The 20,009-nt window shown below is 39.6% G+C and overlaps 1 protein-coding gene across 6 annotated transcripts in view; it reads left to right on the top strand.

The window, feature by feature from the left end:
* gsr (glutathione reductase) overlaps positions 1–20,009 on the top strand; it is a 74,706-nt gene that overhangs the window by 47,167 nt on the left and 7,530 nt on the right. For all 6 annotated transcript variants that reach the window (XM_061976756.1, XM_061976754.2, XM_061976753.1 and 3 more), the window contains 8 exons: positions 4,194–4,220; positions 4,314–4,402; positions 13,038–13,107; positions 15,490–15,637; positions 15,749–15,803; positions 15,882–15,981; positions 16,048–16,299; positions 19,463–19,574. In XM_061976756.1, coding sequence (XP_061832740.1) covers positions 4,194–4,220; positions 4,314–4,402; positions 13,038–13,107; positions 15,490–15,637; positions 15,749–15,803; positions 15,882–15,981; positions 16,048–16,299; positions 19,463–19,574 — 853 coding nt within the window. The remainder of the gene's footprint in view (positions 1–4,193; positions 4,221–4,313; positions 4,403–13,037; positions 13,108–15,489; positions 15,638–15,748; positions 15,804–15,881; positions 15,982–16,047; positions 16,300–19,462; positions 19,575–20,009) is intronic.

Below are 20,009 nucleotides of genomic sequence, written 5' to 3'. Positions count from 1 at the left end.
TGTTAGTCAAGGGTTGAAGTTGCCTGGATGTGTTGTTTTAGTGCGGTTTTCAAGGAGGATAGAGATGCACTTTCTTTTACACCTGTTGGGAGTGCATTCCATATTGATGTGGCATAGAAGGAGAATGAGTTAAGACCTTTGTTAGATCGGAATCTGGGTTTAACGTGGTTTGTGGAATTCCCCCCTGGTGTTGTGGTTATGGCGATCAGTACTACGGTATAAGGGAGGTGTAGTGGATTTTATAGACTAGGCTCAGTGCAAGTTGTTTTACTCTGTCCTCCACCCTGAGCCAGCCCACTTTGGAGAAGTGGGTTGGAGTGAGGTGTGATCTGGGGTGGAGGTCTAAAAGTAACCTGACTCGCTTGTTCTAACCACTAGGCCACTGATTGTTGTTTACCTTATACCCTTATTTACCCAAAGTGCTTTGCCTCGAGTCCGCCAGACTGGCCCTTGAGTCGGTCTTACCTTCCAGACCCCGCTGTGGCGGTTTTGGGGAAGGCGCGTGAACCTGACATGTTGTTTATAAGGAAATAGTCTTAAAAAGAAGGCTAAACATGTCACACTCTTGTGACTGTTTCAGACTGGAGTTGTTTTTCACCGGTGTGGTGTTTACGGTCCTGTCCGGTGCTCTTATTTCGTATTTTTGATGTTTTTTGGGAGGCCATAAAAAAACAGCTAACGTATTTTCCGGACCGTAGGGCGCACCGGAGTATAAAGCGCACTGCCGATCAATGGTCTATTTTTTAAATCTTTTTTTATATATTAGGTGCACCGGATTATAGGGCTCATTAAAGGAGTCATGTTATTATAATTTTTTTCTAAATGTAAAACACTTCCTTGTGGTCTACATAACATGTAATGGTGGTTCTTTGGTCAAAATGTTGCATAGATTATGTTTTACAGATCATCTTCAAGCCGCTTTCTGACAGTCTCTTCTGGATGCGCCGTTTTGTGGGCAGTCCTATTTACGTGGCTCACCTTCGGCAGCGTCTTCTCCCTGTCATCTTTGTTGTAGCGGTGTAGCGTGCAAGGACGGGGGTAGAAGAAGTGTCAAAAGATGGAACTTACTGTTTTAATGACATTCAGACTTTACTTAAGTCAATAATGGAGCAACATCTCCTCATCCGGAAACAACAACACCGGAAATGTGTCCTGTAAAAAAATCGTCCGACCGGAACTCTCTAATGACTAAAGTTCCTCGGGTAAATAATGTAAACTCACTACACCGGTATGTTTTAGCGCTCTCATGGCGAGTTTACTGACAGATATAAGTAAGAACTTTACACTACTTTATATTAGAAATGGCAACAGCTGATGATGAATGTCACATAACAAGAAGGTAGCGAAAAAGATAAAGCTTATCGACTACGGCGTCGGCGCGGACGCACACAATTTTTCAGGATTTATGCAGATCTCAAATACAGATCAGCAGGTACCAGAAGGTAAGGTAATATTGCCTAACAAAAGCCAGACAATGTCTTACCTTGTACACATACCGTAATAATACTCCTATGTTTAATGCGCCGACAAATCTTCACACGGTGTGGCTTCATAGCTTACCAAAGTCGCACTAAAAGATTTTGATAGATTTTTGAGCGCCGTGTGTAATGTTCTATATTTTCAATTGAATATTTAAAATGTTGGTGTTGTTTACTTGAGACCCATCATAGTGCAGCCTACACTTATTTCTTATGTTTGACTGACATCTACTGGTCACACTTATCATTACACCATGTACTAAATGAAATAGCTTCAAGGTGGGTAAGCTCAACCAAACCTATTCCTTACGTTAGGCGCACCGAGTTATAAGGCGCACTGTCGAGTTTTGAGGGGGAAAAAAGATTTTAAGTGCGCCCTATAGCCCGGAAAATACGGTACATTCTGCAATCAATTGGACAACCACGCTTGACCTACTGTAGAGTAATCATATATTTGATTGTTTGTAGTGTGAAACATGTTTATTAACTGACAAAATACAACAAAATTGTGTTCATACTCAAGTGAAAGAGTCCTTCAAAGCGCAATTACATTTCCACATTCCATTAATTACGACGCACGCGCAGATGCAGGGGGTGCATGAATTCCAATGGGGAGCACGTCTCGCCAAAACACCGGTGAGAAATGTGGACAAGGTGGGGGTTTCTGCTTCACTCCAGGTCACTGGTGACCATAATGGTAACAATTAGATGAATGTTTGGACAGATACAAGGAAGTGTGTTTTTGTAAAACGTATACATGTTTCTTGCTTACATCAGGTGTACCAAATATTGTGGCTAACGGATTTTGTAACTGAGGGGAAGTTGAGCAGACCGCAGGAAATTGCTCCAAGTTTGACTTCCACTCTTGCCTATTGCATTAACCCAAAAAACCTCAGTCCGATCAACTTCACTATTTAGTCAAACTGGAAAATATGTTTGTTTTGTACGGCAAATAAAAATGACCAAAGGCTTTTGTTTATTTCCAGCATACTTTAAACAAGTTACATGAAGGAACATTTCAACATGTCTACGATAAGAAGTAGGACTTTATCCTAACCATTCTTCACAATGCGTCATGTTTATTCATCAGGGTTCTCAAACGATTCCTTTTTTTAATCAGATGAATCCATTAATCACCGGTGATTACTCACTTGCATCATGAATGTTTGTTTAAAAAAAGAAATACCGTATTTTTCGGACTATAAGTCGCAGTTTTTTTCATAGTTTGGCCGGGGGTGCGACTTATTCTCAAGAGCGCCTTATGTGTGAAATTATTAACACATTACCGTAAAATATCAAATAATATTATTTAGCTCATTCACGTAAGAGACTAGACGTATAAGATTTCATGGGATTTAGCGATTAGGAGTGACAGATTGTTTGGTAAACGTATAGCATGTTCTATATGTTATAGTTATTTGAATGACTCTTACCATAATATGTTACGTTAACATACCAGGCACGTTCTCAGTTGGTTATTTATGCCTCATATAACGTACACTTATTCAGCCTGTTGTTCACTATTCTTTATTTATTTTAAATTGCCTTTCAAATGTCTATTCTTGGTGTTGGGTTTTATCAAATACATTTCCCCAAAAAATGCGACTTATACTCCAGTGAGACTTATATATGTTTTTTTCCTTCTTTATTATGCATTTTCGGCCAGTGCGACTTATACTCCGAAAAATACGGTAATAATATTTGTGCACAAATGCAACTTAATCGTCAACATTTCATCCAGGAACATTTTTAAGTGTTTTATTTGAATGCAAGTCATTTATTTGCACCAAAGTTGGAAGAGTTTTATCCAAAGTTATTTCAGGCTGTATTTTGGAGTGAAATTTGCCAGCGAGCACTCCACTCGGAGTCTCCTGACGTATGCATTGATCTGAACGGTTAACGTAAAAGAGCTTAATCTAATCTTAAGTGTGTGCATGAATAATGCGATTTTATTGTGATTAATAACATGGGTTAATTTGTTAAATTTGACAACCCTAGTAATAATTGATTTATTTTTCAGCATGACAAATATTTATATTGTGCACAAATAAATACAAAACGTACAATACATAGTAACTTTTTACATACTCTTGGGAAAAAAAACATGTTTTACTCTACACATTGTTACGCAAAAAAAAAGTTTGGCATTGTGCGCGTTTCAAAGGTTGTATTTCTCCTAAAACAGTCGTGCCTTGCCACATCAGGCTTCAAATATTGCAGCTTCAGCAAAAGTTTGTAAAAATGTTGGTCCTAAGAAAAGCATTTTCAGGCAAGACATGGCTGAATAAACTAAAAATCTCAATACTACAGTAGTATTGGCCACAAGAGGGGAACAATGTGAGCGCGCTGTTCAGTATCGTGGCCACTAATTGGCTCAGTCCTAGTCAGCATCATTACTGTATGTTGGATTCAAAGAGTAAAGGTGATAAAGGGTGTTATTTCATTTTATTATGCTCTAGCTATTAAAATATTTGATTTATGGTCAATGATTACTTTGCGGAAATTCATTTATCACAGTCATGTGATCAAGGGCAATAAATTATGACTGTGCTGTAGAACGACTAGTCAGATCACATCATTGCATACATATATATATTTTTTTTTTGCAACTTTATGTGTTTTAATTGAAAAACTATTTTCAAATTGCATTGGCTGTGACTTACTACTACTTTGACACCACCAATCTAACCCAAGATCATTAATTCTCTCTGCCAGGTGAATGTCGGCTGCGTCCCAAAGAAGGTAACACGTCTTCTCCATCGAAGAATCCCCGCACCGTGACTTCATACTACACTCACAAACACCTTTTTTTTTCTTCTCCACTTTCTACCCCAGGTGATGTGGAATGCAGCGGTCCACGCCGAGTACCTGCACGACCACGCCGATTACGGCTTTGACGTCGGAAGCGTTCAATTCAGTTGGGAGTAAGTGACTTTGTCAAAAACATCCGTGGCGTACGCACAAAAACCTGCTGTATGCCCCTTTTCAGAGTAAAGTTGAGATGTGTCAAAACCGGTGTCGGGACTAACGCGTTACAAAGTAACGCGTTACTGTAACGCCGTTAGTTTCGGCGGTAACTAGTAATCTAACGCGTTATTTTTTATATTCAGTAACTCAGTTACCGTTACTACATGATGCGTTACTGCGTTATTTTACGTTACTTTTTATGTAGTATAAAGTGTGTTTTATCGGAGCGCTGCTGTGTCATCGTTCTGATTCTTCTTGTGTCACAAGCCGGAGAAGAGAGACATGCGCTCTGTGTGGGTGTGTGTGAGTGTGGGGAGGGACGAGAGGGGTGGGGGCGTGTCTGATCATGGCGGAGCCAGAAGTCGAGTTTGCTAACATGGAGATATTTTCACTACTTTTCTTTTGTCGATCACAAAGAAAAGAACATTTTAGTTAAATGTAAATTGTGCTCTCGATCAAACATCCCATCTACTGCCCAAAACAGCAATTCAAATCTGCTGAAACAAGCTACATAAGCAACATGCTTCGACGAAGCTAGTAAAGAGAGATAGAGACTCTGATGCCACTTCACCTCCACCACCACTTAAGAATTAAGTCTGCCTCTGCTCATCATTCACCGCTGAAGGTACACACACTCTGTCAATCAATGTTCCCTCTAATTGTTCATGTGTGTGAGCAAACGCAAAAACTCCCTGAGCATGAGTGGAGCCCATGTGAGCAACTTTAGACGTGCACACTGTGGCTACACCAGCAGCACACCTGTCCCAAACCTGACTAAATAACAAGTTCAATCTCCATCCATCCATCCATTTTCTACCGCTTGTCCCTTTCGGGGTCGCTGGAGCCTATCTCAGCTGCATTCGGGCGGAAGGCAGCGTACACCCTGGACAAGTCCCCCACCTCAACACAGATAGACAGACAACATTCTCTTATTATTATAATCAAATGACAGCAGTCATTTGCATTTCTAATATAAGTGTTTAGGCCCACTTACAATGACAATAGCAACAAATATTGTTTTTCATGAACTGTGTACTTGTATTGTTTGTCTGGGTGGAGGTCCTGCTTTGGAAATCATTTGTACCCTTTCAGACATTGCATTTAGTTCCCATTAAAACATTCACATGTTGCACAATGAGATGTAAGCAGGGGATCATGTGTACATTCCTACAACTTCCTGTTTGTAAAAAATATATTTTTATTAGTATTTATTTAATATACTAACAGCATTTAATGATTAATATTTATAAATTAAGATTCCTAATAAATGACACTAGAATAAGCACACATTGGATTGGTAAATCATAGTGTAACGACTTGGAATTACACTTTATGTGTGGTGTTGGAGTTGTCCGACTTTTTGTGTGGCTGTAAACGCATCACTGGCCAAGTGCCATACGTGCAAGTGTTGGCACGTGAGAAAGAGCGAGTGGCTGCTGTTGATATAACAAAGTTGCTTTTGGTCTGGTTTGTACTGCAGAAAATGACCACTTTTGCTAGATATCATTTTTTTTACTAATGTTTTGGTGATGTGTTTATGGCCGACAATAAAGAGTTTTGCTCAGTAAAGTGATGGATGGAATTCATGTTCTCAAAGCGTCTCGACAGACGTTACAATATTTGAACAATGATGACGAAAACGGTTTTCTCTGTCGTGTCCGTGTCGTGTCGAAAATTGTTATGCGCTTATTTTTTTATTTGATTTTGTGCATGGCATAGATTTGCCGTGCTCAGAGGACGCTTGAGCAGTGCGCAATTGCACAGGCGCGCTCCTAAGAGGGAACGTTGCTGTCAATTCTCTTATATACTCTTTCATTCTAGACTTCTAGAGTGTTTGATTATCACATCACTCTAAATGTATAGACTATAAAGTTCACAAACATAAAGAGGGTTGCTAGTGGGCCAGGCCAATCTTTCCTTATCTCTAAACTAAAACTGGGGAAATGTGTTGAGTGTTCTGGGCTTCAGACATGATTTTGTATCAGAATTACTTGAGGAAGAAAATGCCTGGTTAGGCTTTGTGTATGTAGTGTGTGCCTTTCTTGGTTTACATCTATGCTGTTATTATGCTGTTTGTTACTTATGTACGTTATGTTGCAGCTACCGTATTTAAAATAGTTTTGTCAATTTGTTCTGGACAGAAACAAATTGGCCTTTGTAACATATCTTTGTCTTTGTGTGTTGTATGCCTAGCAGAGTTCAGTGATGCAAATGCATGTCAAGTTGATCAACATATTGTATTATTCTCCAGTGCAATAACAGTACTGAAATGAAGGCTAAAAGGGCATTAATGGGAGCTTTAAAAAAAAAAAAAGAAGAAAAAAAGAAGTAACTAAACAGTTACTTTTCACAGTAACGCATTACTTTTTGGTGTAAGTAACTGAGTTACTTTTGAAATGAAGTAACTAGTAACTGTAACTAGTTACTGCTTTTCAGTAACTAACCCAACACTGGTCAAAACCGACGCTGACGGGGAAATGTGCGCTGCCTCATGGCAAATTCTACAGACTTGGGTATACTTTAGCCACACACAAGTGATGCAGGGTAACAGTTTACCTAAAAAAGTGCCAACTGAGTGCCTATATTTTTTTTTTAAAATTGGTCTGCAACCAACCGTGCACACAAACGCAAATTTTTCAACTATTTCAAATATTTTTCTCGAACGAAATACCCATTAAAAGCGACTGCCTTGAGTACCTGCTGTACAAATAAGTAGTTATTTAAAATGATCTTTTTTCATTGTATCTTCTGACCAGCAAGCATGTAGACAATTACAATGCGAGGAAGTTCACATTGACGCAAACAATGGTAGCTTACATTATCGTTTTAATTACCGTTTAAACAGGAATATTATTTTCAGTGAAAACAAAGTTTGCGTTTGCACCGCCGAACTACGACGTGTCCGACTGCCAAGCAGCACGTGTGTAAAACACTATTCCACAGCAAACGTGACGTGGTAGCGTAATTCAATCACCGTATTTTCCAGACTATTAAATCGCAGTTTTTTTCATAGTTTGGCCGGGGGTGCGACTTATGCTCAGGAGCGACTTATGTGTGAAATTATTAACACATTAGCGTAAAATATCAAATAATATTATTTAGCTCATTCACGTAAGAGACTAGACGTATAAGATTTCATGGGATTTAGCGATTAGGAGTGACAGATTGTTTGGTAAACGTATAGCATGTTCTATATGTTATAGTTATTTGAATGACTCTTACCATAATATGTTACGTTAACATACCAGGCACGTTCTCAGTTGGTTATTTATGCCTCATATAACGTACACTTATTCAGCCTGTTGTTCACTATTCTTTATTTATTTTAAATTGCCTTTCAAATGTCTATTCTTGGTGTTGGCTTTTATCAAATACATTTCCCCAAAAAATGTGACTTATACTCCAGTGCGACTTATATATGTTTTTTTCCTTCTTTATTATTCATTTTCGGCCGGTGCGACTTATACTCCGGAGCGACTTATACTCCGAAAAATACGGTAATCAATTACGGCTCAAGTCCTGCCCATTAAATATGTGTGGTGGTCAAGTTAGCTCTGTTCTCAATGGGTACCGGTACTCGTTGCCATTAGGCCTTTCTTGAAGAAAAACTGTCCTATGCTTGTGTTGTTTTCGGCTGTACGAATCGTTCAAATCGCGAAAAGGATAAACGTTCTTCAGTTCCTTGAGAGGTAATCAAAAAGGGAGAAAGACAGCAGGATTTGACAAAATAACATGAAAAGTAGCTCACACTCCAGTCCAAGGGAGCAGAGTGGAAGAATGCATGAGTTTGCAGTGATCACTTTGTTAAAGGTTTGTTTGATATACTTTTAACATTTAACCCATTTAAGTATTATCTTGATATTATTTGTATTTTCTTAAACACGTTTGCTACGAGTGTTTCGAAAAGCACCAACTCGGTGTATCTAAATAAAAGAAAGATAATGTGATCAAAACCTAAAAGAGTTAAGTTTTTACCAAAGACAATAATCATAAATGAATCTTTCAGCACCTACACAATGTTGACATCTGTAGTTATATTTTGGTAAACAATTATGAATGAATCTTTCAGCACATACACAATGTTGACATCTATAGTTATATTTTGATAGACAATCATAAATGACTCTTTCAGTACATACACTATGTTGACATCTATAGTTAAATTTTGATAAAGACGGGGAAAAACACGCTACTACTAAGCTGTGTATGCAACAACAACAACAAACATGGCAGTAGACGCCAAGTTAAATCATGAAATGCAACCTTACCAGAGCTAAAACGATGCATATTTATCCAGGAGAGATTTGATAGCAATGTCCTTGACCCAGCCTCACACAAAGGAGTTGTGGACCTCCATGCTTTTCCAAGTTCCCATCTGATTTGTCATGTAGAATGATGTCTGGAGCACAATAGTTCCATATGTCTGGGAACACCACCGACGTATAATCTTTGATATCACTTGACCAAATCTTTTTTTGATAAAGTATAGGAATCTATTCCATTGCATCGTTGGATTATGTGCTCGTATCCGCTTTTTGCAGGAAGATTTAAGCCTCTTGTGTACTCTGTTTCCGCGCCGCTTGCTGTACAACAGCCATATTGGCTTGGTCGACCACCACTGCTTTTCACTTCCGGGAAGAAGTCACGTGACTGAATACAAGCAATTGACCCCAACTATCGAGTTACACTATTGGTTGCTTTTTTTGAGGGAGGAGCCAAATTCAACAAAACCTGTCACGTACTACCCGGCTGCAACAGTCTTCACCTGTATATTGTAATAATACATTGAGTAATCAAACAAGACTCAACGTCTTTCGTATCCCTTTTTAAATAATTGTCAAAAAACTATAATCTCGTTGGGACCAGTAGGCATTCTTTAGGCAAGGCAACTTTATTTGTATAGCACTTTTCATACTCAAGGCAGACTCAAAGTGCTTCACAGAAAACAAAGTGAAATGAAAGAAAATAAAAGCAAAATTAAAATGCAGACAACAAAAATAAAAACAGTGCGGACGTTAAAAGTTAAAAGATTTAGCTGAAAGCTAAGGTGAACATAAACGTTTTCAGTCTAGTTTTAAAAGTAGTCAGAGTTGGGGAAAGTCTGACATCTTCAGGAAGTTTATTCCAGCTATTTGTTGCAAAGTGACTGAATGATGCTCTGGGAACCGCTAACAGATTGGTCTCAGAAGATCTTAGTGATCTAGAGGGCTTATATAGTGGGAGCATATCAGTGATATACTTCGGCCTTAGACCATGTAGTGATTTATATGTGAGCAGGAGGATTTTGAAATCATTTCTCTGATGTACAGGGAGCCAATGCAAGGATTTAAGAATTGGTGTAATGTGCTCACATTTTTTGGTCTTTGTTAGAACTCTAGCAGCAGAGTTCTGAACAAGTTGTATGCCTGACAGTTTTTTGGGAAGACCTGCAAGGAGACCAATACAATAGTCTAACCTACTGGTAATAAAGGCATGTACAAGTTTTTCTAAGTCTTGAGCTGACATGAGCCCTCTAAGTCTTGTTACATTTTTGAGGTGATAGTAGGCCGATTTTGTTACTGATTTGATGTGAGTGTCGAAATGTAAATCAGAATCTAAAATAACCCCAAGATTTCTGGCTTTACTTGAGGTTTTCAGGGACAGTGATTTAAGGTGTTGGATGACTTTAAACCTTTATGAACACATCGTGTTTTAAGTTACACAAATTATATTTCTACAGGGGGGAGTCAGAGTCACTCATCCTTCTAACGTTCTAGGGCGGTCGCTCTAATAATATTTGTGCGCACGTACAACACTTAAAACCTTTAGTATATCAGTATGTGGAATTATTATGGAATGGATTAAGCAATTCAATTAAACAATGTACTAATATGATCCACTTCAAGAAACTCTTCAAACTTAAAAGTGTTTACAAAGTACAAAGAAGAAGAACCATGATAAACATTCTGAATTTACTCGTTTTTTCTAGATAATCGTATTTCTCACCATATAAAATATAACTTACTTCATTAATTATTTATTTATTTTTAAAGTTATTACTTATGGAGTATATTGTGAATAAATTGAAAACAGGAAGTGAACAAAAGTGTTAGCAACTGCTTTGTAAAGGAATAGTTGTAGGATTAAATAAGCTCTGCTTCTTCCTACTCCTTTTCGAACATGTATCATGTATGCATGCATGCTCAAAATAAACTCAATTCAATTTCAAGTAGATTGCGATGCAACAAAGAAATGTGCTTGGATTTGTGTGTGCCAACACTTTCGTACGTCTGAATTTTTACTGCCGCCTTTTTTCTGGATTTGATTGTACGTCCATATTTAGTCGGAGAGCCACTCAACTCTCTTGTACATGAGGCCCCGGCTCTGTCACTTCACGTCAGGCCTCTTGTTTATGCGGCGCTGTCGTCAAGGTTGTTAGGAAGGCGAGCCCAAACAAAGGAGATAGAGATCAGTGACATACGACAGGGGTTGTCGTGGAGTTTTTAAGTGTGCCTTAATTCATGTTTATTCTCCTTTTTAAGTGATTTTAAATAAACTTGTACTATGCTACGAGTTCGTTCTTGAATAGCGTTTCTCACCTTTTTTTTTTTTATCAAAGTGCTGGCGCGTGCAACTTTCCTTGGCTCCCTCCATGATGGCTTATTTTGTAGCTGTACTTAAAAAAAAAGTACATAGACTAAGTGATCAACATGTTTAATTATTTTGTTTAAGCCAGGGGTGTCAAACGAACAGGTTTTATCCGGCTTGCGTGATGAATTTGCCAAGTATTAAAATGAGCTGCTTTTTTTTTTTTAATGAAAGAAACTGCTGTTCTAAATGTGTCCTCTGGATGTCACAATAGCAATTCTGTTAGGACTAGCAAGAGGTACAAAGTAAAGCGTGGCTGCGGCTCCTCTCCCTTAACCCAAATGAAACTTAAAACCTGCCGTTTTATGTCTTCTGCTTCGATCACATCGTTATTTTGCAACCTTACTACCCTGTAATGTCTCTGTCACACGAGAAAACTTAACCCTTTCGAATAGTTTTTACCTCCGTTTCTTACGCTTTGTTGAGTTAGCACTGGATTGGTACATGGACATGAAAAAGGAGGCATTTGATACCTCGAAGAGATTACATGTCATGTTTTTTTTTTCAATCCCAGAAAGACTGTGATTTAAAGATTAATCCTGGCTTTGTAAATACACTGAGACGAAGTCTAAAGTCATTGTGTTTTTGAAACTACACCAGTTTTCTCATAATTTTCAACAAACTTGAAGTGTTTTGTCCAGAGGATTATTTGTGATTTGTATGTTTTCATAATGTGCTTGTTCTATTTTTGGCCAAAGTAAAACATAGAAAACAACCTGGAGTTGTCTTTATTTTCAAATGATCATGCCATGATTTTACCATTCCGGCCCACTTGAGAATAGATTCTCCTCCATGTGGCCTCCGAGCTAAAATGTGTTTGACACCCCTGGTTTAAGCTCTCGAATCCACGGGTAAACGGACGAGTTTGTTATGCAAAATGTTTGGCCGTATAACCGAGAAAATTTACAAAAACTGGAGAAATATTGGAAAGTGCAGCGTAGGGTTGCACAATAAAGCCGATATCAAAATAGTAGATATAAATTTGGCCCAAGATAGAGCTTTAATAATGTCGTTACTATTGTTGAGGATTCACCATTATAAAAACAAATTGGGGGGGCGGGGGGGGAACGGCCATTATAACTTAAGTTTGTCTATACACTGTGCTGTACTGTTGATGCTCAAAGCATATAAGAAAACACAATAAGCCACCAAACTTGAGAGAAACAAAGAGTTAGTGCTGCAAGGGGTTCTGGGCATTTGTTCTGTTGTGTTTATGTTGTGTTACGGTGCGGATGTTCTCCCGAAATGTGTTTGGCATTCTTGTTTGGTGTGGGTTCACAGTGTGGCGCATATTTGTAACAGTGTTAAAGTTGTTTATACGGCCACCCTCAGTGTGACCTGTATGGCTGTGAAAAGCCGTAGATATTATGTGATTGGGCCGGCACGCAAAGGCGGTGCCTTTAAGGTTTATTGGCGCTCCGTACTTCTCCCTACGTCCGTGTACCACTTCGTACAGCGGCGTTTTAAAAAGTCATAAATTTTACTTTTTGAAACAGATACTTGATAATTTCCGATATTACATTTTAAAGCATTTATCGGCCGATACATCTCTAATTATCAATGATATTACGATTGGTGTTTTTATTGCTCCATTTGTAGTGCAATAATGTTCATAGTCATTACTGTGTTATTACTATTAACATCATTAACTGGCTCTTTGCTATAATTTTTTGTATCATATTTGTATATATTGTACTTGCTGATGATGTTGTTTTTGTTTGTAGTTGTTGTCTCTCTCTAGTCTGTCTTATCCCCCTCTTGTCCCTGCAATTTCCTCCTCTGTCTTTTATTTCTTCACTATTATGGCTTGACAGGATGTTGTTTAAAAAAAAAAAAAAAAAAATGCAGGATAGGGCCCCTTCTAAAGCACTAAAAGGAAATGCTTCACAAACAAACACTGTCATTTTAGGGCTGTGCCGTTGTTGGCATGACAACTGACGCTTTATTTCACAATCTGTTTTTCAGAGCTCTGAAAACAAAACGGGACGCTTACATCAGTCGCTTGAACCACATTTATCGCAGCAATCTCGACAAGGTAAGCATAAGTCACTTTAATTGTGTCTCTCAAGCAGTGGTTTTCTAACCTTTAATTGAGCTAAGGTACATTCTTTATATAAGAAGAAGATCCGATTGTGTTGGATGGTTGGGTTCAGGTGGCCACACATTTAACCAATCAGGGATCAATAAGACCAAGGATAGCTGAATGGTTAAACAGCTAGCTTCCAATCAAAGGGTTCTGGGTTCAATCCCAGTCAGGTCACTCTACAACTACTAAATATCCACTCAGAGCAATTAATCTTTTAAATGAAAGTTTACTGAGACAGTTCTCAATTATATGTCATTGGGGCCCGAAATCTGGTAACAATAAGACCAAACTAGTAAAGATCTAGTCAGAGGAATAAATCTTTTGTATGATAGTTTAAAGGTTCTCAATTATATATGTCATTGGGGCCCGAAATCTGGGATCAATAAGACCAAGGATAACGGAAACATATTTATTATTTAGCTTTTCGTGTTTTTGGTCATCACCAAGCCGAGGCCACAAATAAATTGCACTCCTGGAGGAACTTGTCAATGTTCTGTATGTCACTATGCGCTACTGGCAAAGATAAATGAACAAAAATACATGAATTGTAATAAATATTGGTACAGTAAAACCTTTAGATCACGCCATATATGCCTCTGTGTACGAACATGTCATTTATTAATTTTGTGTCCCGCTGGCCGCCATTTTGTGCTTGCTCGTATTAAGGAGATTGAGGAAGCCGGTTTCATGCCACTTGCAAGTTTTCTGGAATACGATGCCACAAGCGAAGGAGAAGACATCTGTCGTTCAGCGGTGCCTCTTCCAAGCGCGCACACTTGGTCCTTTCTTTTCTCCTTCTGTCTGCTCCTTTCTCTCCTCTTGTGAGGAATAGCTCACAAGAGGACCTTTGCCGATGGCAATGTACTGTAAGTGTATTTTACTTTTTAAAATGTTTATTATTGTAGCAATATGGTTAAAGATTTTTGTGATTTTTGGTCGTTTGTGAGGGCCCAATTGGACTAGTGCAGTGTTTTTCAACCTTTTTTGAGCCAAGGCACATTTTTTGCGTTGAAAAAATCCGGAGGCACACCACCAGCAGAAATCATTAAAAAACGAAATCAGTTGACAGTAAAAAGTCGTTGCAATTGTTGGATTTGTCTTTAAACCATAACCAAGCATGCATGACTATAGCTCTTTTCTCAAATTAGGTGTACTGTCACCACCTGTCACATCACGCCGTGACTTATTTGGAGTGTTTTGCTGTTTTCCTGTGTGAAGTGTTTTAGTCCTTGTCTCGCGGTCCTATTTTGGTGGCTTTTTCTCTTTTTTTGGTATTTTCTTGTAGCAGTTTCATGTCTTCCTTTGAGCGATATTTCCGGAATCTACTTTGTTTTAGCAATCAAGAATATTTCAGTTGTTTTTATCCTACTTTGTGGGGACATTGTTGATTGTCATGTCATGTTCGCATGTACATTGTGGACGCCGTCTTTGCTCCACAGTAAGTCTTTGCTGTCGTCCAGCATTCTGTTTTTGTTTACTTTGTAGCCAGTTCAGATTTAGTTTCGTTCTGCATAGCCTTCCCTAAGCTTCAATGCCTTTTCTTAGGTGCACTAACCTTTTGTTTATTTTTGGTTTAAGCATTAGATACCTTTTTACCTTCACACTGCCTCCCGCTGTTTCCGACATCTACAAAGCAATTAGCTACCGACTGCCACCTACTGATATGGAAAAGTATAACACGGTTACTCTGCCGAACTCTGGACAGCACCGACACTCAACAACAACACATAATTTGCAGACTATAATTACTGGTTTGCAAAAAATATTTTTAACCCAAATAGGTGAAATTATATAATCTCCCACGGCACACCAGACTGTATCTCACGGCACACTAGTGTGCCGCGGCACAGTGGTTGAAAAAGACTGGATTGGTGTGTGTGCGCGTGTTGGCAGAAAAGCGCATACAGGACAGTTTGGCTTGTCGATGTTTTGGCTTGTTAATAAAGAGACATTTGATTCATCACGCCCTTGTTATGTTTGATATACTGTAGTATAGAGCATTTTATATTGCGTTCAAGTGTACAAACCTTCACTAAAAAGGGACTTTTATTCATATTTACTTAGTTTCTTGGAAAAATGTTCTTCACTATACAAACTTTTGTATTTACGAATCCTGTATCGAGGTCCCACTGTATTGGTATGATTTTATTTCAAACATGCATACAGTCACAGTGTGTGTGTACATCGAATATTCACTTAACATTCCAAAGTAAATTAATCTACACACCTGATGATCTCTCATGGCTCTCGAGTCACACACAGCACAACAAAGGTTTAAATGACTTAAAACTCAACTAAAGCCTAATTTGTAACATCCGCTTTACCCGACAGGCAAAAATCCAAACCATCGAAGGTCACGCCAGGTTCACCAGCGATCCCCAGCCGACGGTGGAGGTCAGCGGCAGGAAGTACACGGCGCCGCACATCCTCATCGCCACCGGGGGGCAGCCTTCTGTGATGAGCGATGCTGAGGTTCCAGGTGTGGACTTTGGAGATCTGTGTGAAGACCATGTAGTACTCTCCTACTTTTTAGTTAGCATAAATACTATAATTAAGTAATAATATAATTACCGTAAGCAATTCAATCTAGGAGCGAGTCTGGGCATGACCAGTGATGGCTTCTTTGAACTTGACAGCCTTCCAAAGTAAGCGTCCAATAGAATCTCTCCCGTGATGATTTAAAATGTCACCCGGCATTGAGCGGTTCATTTTTCTGCCAACAGACGTAGTGTTGTCGTGGGTGCTGGGTACATTGCCGTGGAGATGGCGGGCATCCTCGCCACACTTGGCTCCAAAACCTCCCTCATCATACGACAGAGTGAAGTAAGATCTTCGGACGGTGTACCTAATGGTGTGACCAGTTGGTATGGACAAACGCTGTCGCCGTAGGTTTTGAGGAGCTTCGACAGCTTCATCAGCGCAAACTGCACCAAAGAGCTGCAGAACTCGGCCGTGGACTTGTGGAAAAACTCTCAGGTGAAGTCGGTGCGGAAAACCGACGCAGGGCTGGAGGTGACGCTCGCCACCAAAGACCCGGAGAGTAACGGCGAGGAGACGATCAGTACAATTCAGGAGGTGGACTGTCTCCTGTGGGCCATCGGCAGAAAGCCCAACACGTCTGGGCTGAACATCGGCGAGATGGTATGTCCCGCCCTTCCGCCCTGATCAGTGGTGTGCCGTCAGGGCCAGCAAGGCCTAACATAACCAGAAATCATGATCATAATTCTATCTAATCATCATTTTAATTTATTTTCCCTAAGTATCTAAAACAGTGGTTCTTAACCTTGTTGGAGGTATCGAACCCCACCGGTTTCATATGCGCATTCACCGAACCCTTCTTTAGTGAAAAATAATTTTTTTTTTTTTTTTTTCAAATTCAATACAAAGTTATGTTTTTTTTACTGGTGCACAAAATGAACCGTGCATGACATCACCTTGTTCAAAGAACAAAACCAACACAGTGCATGAACTCACAACAATTTACACACCTGCAAATCTGTGTGACTTCTGCTGTTGTGGTATCCATAATACGCTGATTGGGAGAAGTTTTTATTTACACGATGACTCGGGTGTGTCTTGACCTCCCCGGCGGAGGCTACGCCGAACCCCTGAGGCCGACTCACCAAACCCCTAGGGTTCGATCGAACCCAGGTTAAGAACCACTGATCTAAAAGTATTCATATTCTCTTCATGTCATATTATGCTCGTTCCAGTGCTGTTGTTTTTAGTTTTAGTTTGTATCTAATCAGAATACAGCTGGCTTGTTATGTTGCCATGCTGTACAAAATCTGCCCGAGGCCTTCAGAATCAACAATGCGGGCGTCCGAGCACTGTAAGTGAACGGTGACATAGAGGTGATAGCTAATCAGATCACAAGTTGTTGACAGTAGCCTATCTAAGTGGCCTGATGTTAATGAGACTGATTGAATTCTCACTCGTCATTCCAAAGTGAGTATCCATTCACAAGTTTCAATTTAGCAGGAAGCAGGAAGTGTTGCGCCGTAGCCAGACCGGGATAGCAGAGAAGGAGAACAAAACCTTGATTAGGTGGCAGATAAATATTTGCAAGGCCATTTTCAAGACGGATATTTAGAGAGAAACTACATCTTGTGAGACCATGTTAGCCAACCCCGGAAGCTAGCTCAGCTGTTCTGGCGATGAAATGATCACCATTTCCACTCGAATACGTCGACTACAAAGGGTACCACTGGCTTATTACAACGTTGAATGGGTGCTACAAATTGTGAGTTCAAATATTTTATTTTTTTCACTTTTAATGTTTTTTGTAATTTTAATTTTGACAGTACCACATAAGATATGTTTTCATTGCTGATGTGTTTTAATAAATTTTTGAAATGCGCCAGAAAATAACCCGTTTTGTACACTGTTGATGAGATTCAGTGCGCAGTAGGGCGTAAATGTGTTCCTGTATAGTATGTTGATGTGGTGACATCAATTATGGTATTTTGAGAGGTAATCATTGAAGTCGGACATCACCGAAGGCCTAGGTGGAAACGCACGGCCCGCCACTGCGATGATCAATGACGTTTCTGCATTGATCATTTTAATTCCAGCTGCTTCATTGTGTCGACTAGAATGGCTTATTTTTTTAGATATATTTAAACAACATTGGAGGTAAAAAAAATAGTTAGGTTGAAATATAGGACAAGTTCTTCCTGTTGCAAATAACGTCGGTCTGTTACAGGGTCGAACTGTTGCCATTATGAAACATTAATTGTCCAGGTAGTGTTTTAAGTATTCTTTTTAATGTTACTAGCTGTCATACAAGTGTAAGAAGAAGTTAAAAGGCTCATATTATGTAAAAGAAACTTCTCTTACCTGTTGCTACATGTTTTTGTGTATTTGGGATCCCCATAACTCTTGAAAATGTGAGTTCAAACCATGGAGGCATGGTGCAGATAGTAATACAAACGGGCCTTTTGGAATTTGAGACGACTGTTACGCATTTTGCCATTTTAACCTCAGCGGCTATATCCATATATGGTAGAGGTTTACCCTGAGTCCACCATTTTTACTCAGTTGCAGTCAATAAGTTCCTTCTTTTTCGCTATCCTCTTGTTGCGGGGCAGACTGGCTCGTACATGCACATGCTTCCTCCGCTGTTGCCATTTTTTATACAAAAGTAGCGTACAGTTCTAACTTATATCTGTCAGTAGTAGTTATGGAAGCGCTAAAAACTAAAACATGGCTGACGAGGAGAAGACTCAGTCAAAGGGCGTCCACAAAACGGTGCATTCGGCTTGAAGATTGTAAAACATAACCTTGACCAAAGAACCAGCATTACATGGTATGTCGACCACAAGGGAGTGTTTTAAATGTCGAAAAATCATAATACAACCCCTTTTTTAATAGTACATTTTAAAAACAAAAAAGAGCGTTCTCATTCTAAATTGTACTGATTGATTAGGACGGGGTAACACATTTTAGAGAGGGGCTTGAGAAGTCATATCGAGATTAGATTCAACATTTCCTTGTTGTCTTCTATTTATTTTAGTCATCTTCTATTCCAGGGTATCCACAGGGTCTTATCTACTTAAAAAGTCTTAAATCCAACAATTTGAATTTCCATCCATCCATCCATCCATTTTCTACCGCTTATTCCCTTTTGGGGTCGCGGGGGGCGCTGGAGCCTATCTCAGCTACAATCGGGCGGAAGGCGGGGTACACCCTGGACAAGTCGCCACCTCATCGCAGGGCCAACACAGATAGACAGACAACATTCACACTCACATCCACACACTAGGGCCAATTTAGTGTTGCCAATCAACTTATCCCCAGGTGCATGTCTTTGGAAGTGGGAGGAAGCCGGAGTACCCGGAGGGAACCCACGCAGTCACGGGGAGGACATGCAAACTCCACACAGAAAGATCCTGAGCCCGGGATTGAACCCAAGACTACTCAGGACCTTCGTATTGTGAGGCAGATGCACTAACCCCTCTGCCACCGTGAAGCCACAATTTGTGATTGTGCAATACCAGGAAGTACCAATGTTCTATGTACATTGCTCTTGTTATATGACATGAAATCCTTCTCATGTAGCGACTTACTATGAATTGATTTACGTGGACCCCGACTTAAACAAGTTGAAAAACGTATTCGGGTGTTACCATTTAGTGGTCAATTGTACGGGATATGTACTGAATTGTGTAATCTACTAATAAAAGTTTCAATCAATCAATCAATAAGATAACCAGGATAATAGCTCAGTGTAATAAATATTTTGCTGGAAGTGAGCACTATTTGAACAGTTATTGATACACTTGTGTTTATGTGCATGTGTCAGGACGTGGACATGGATGACAGAGGCCACATTGTAGTGGACGAGTACCAGAGCACCAGTCGAGCAGGAATCTACGCCGTGGGAGATGTTTGTGGCAGAGCTCTACTCACTCCTGGTAAGACGTTTCTTCCAGGGTGTCGTTGCTGAAGACGAGAAGTAATACATGCAGGAATACATTAAGACCAGGGAAATTACTCTCACAAAGCACATTAACATATTACGACATACAACTCAAGACTTGCGACGAGGGCTGAGGGGGCGGGGTCCGGCCTGAAGCTGCCAGCCACTATTGCTGGGTTGCAATCACATGACCTAGAGGCACTTCTGGGTTTCAGGTGATGGTCTAAGCCCCATTAGGCTACTGTTTATTTACCTGTATCAGTGCAGATGTAGGCGTACTTTGAAAGGTTTAGAGGCAAATATAAAAGGGATCATGAAAAAACATTTAAAATGGGATGGAGTGGATTATTACATGCTTATGAAAAATATTTTTTTCAAGATTTAAACTATTTATCATCACCAAGAGGTTACTGCTACCTCACTTCACTTG

This window comes from Nerophis lumbriciformis, linkage group LG16 (genome assembly GCF_033978685.3).
Source record: "Nerophis lumbriciformis linkage group LG16, RoL_Nlum_v2.1, whole genome shotgun sequence".
Taxonomy (NCBI): Eukaryota; Metazoa; Chordata; class Actinopteri; order Syngnathiformes; family Syngnathidae; genus Nerophis; species Nerophis lumbriciformis.
The sequence above is the reverse complement of the archived record's forward strand: the minus strand, read 5'-3'. Positions and strand labels throughout refer to the sequence as shown.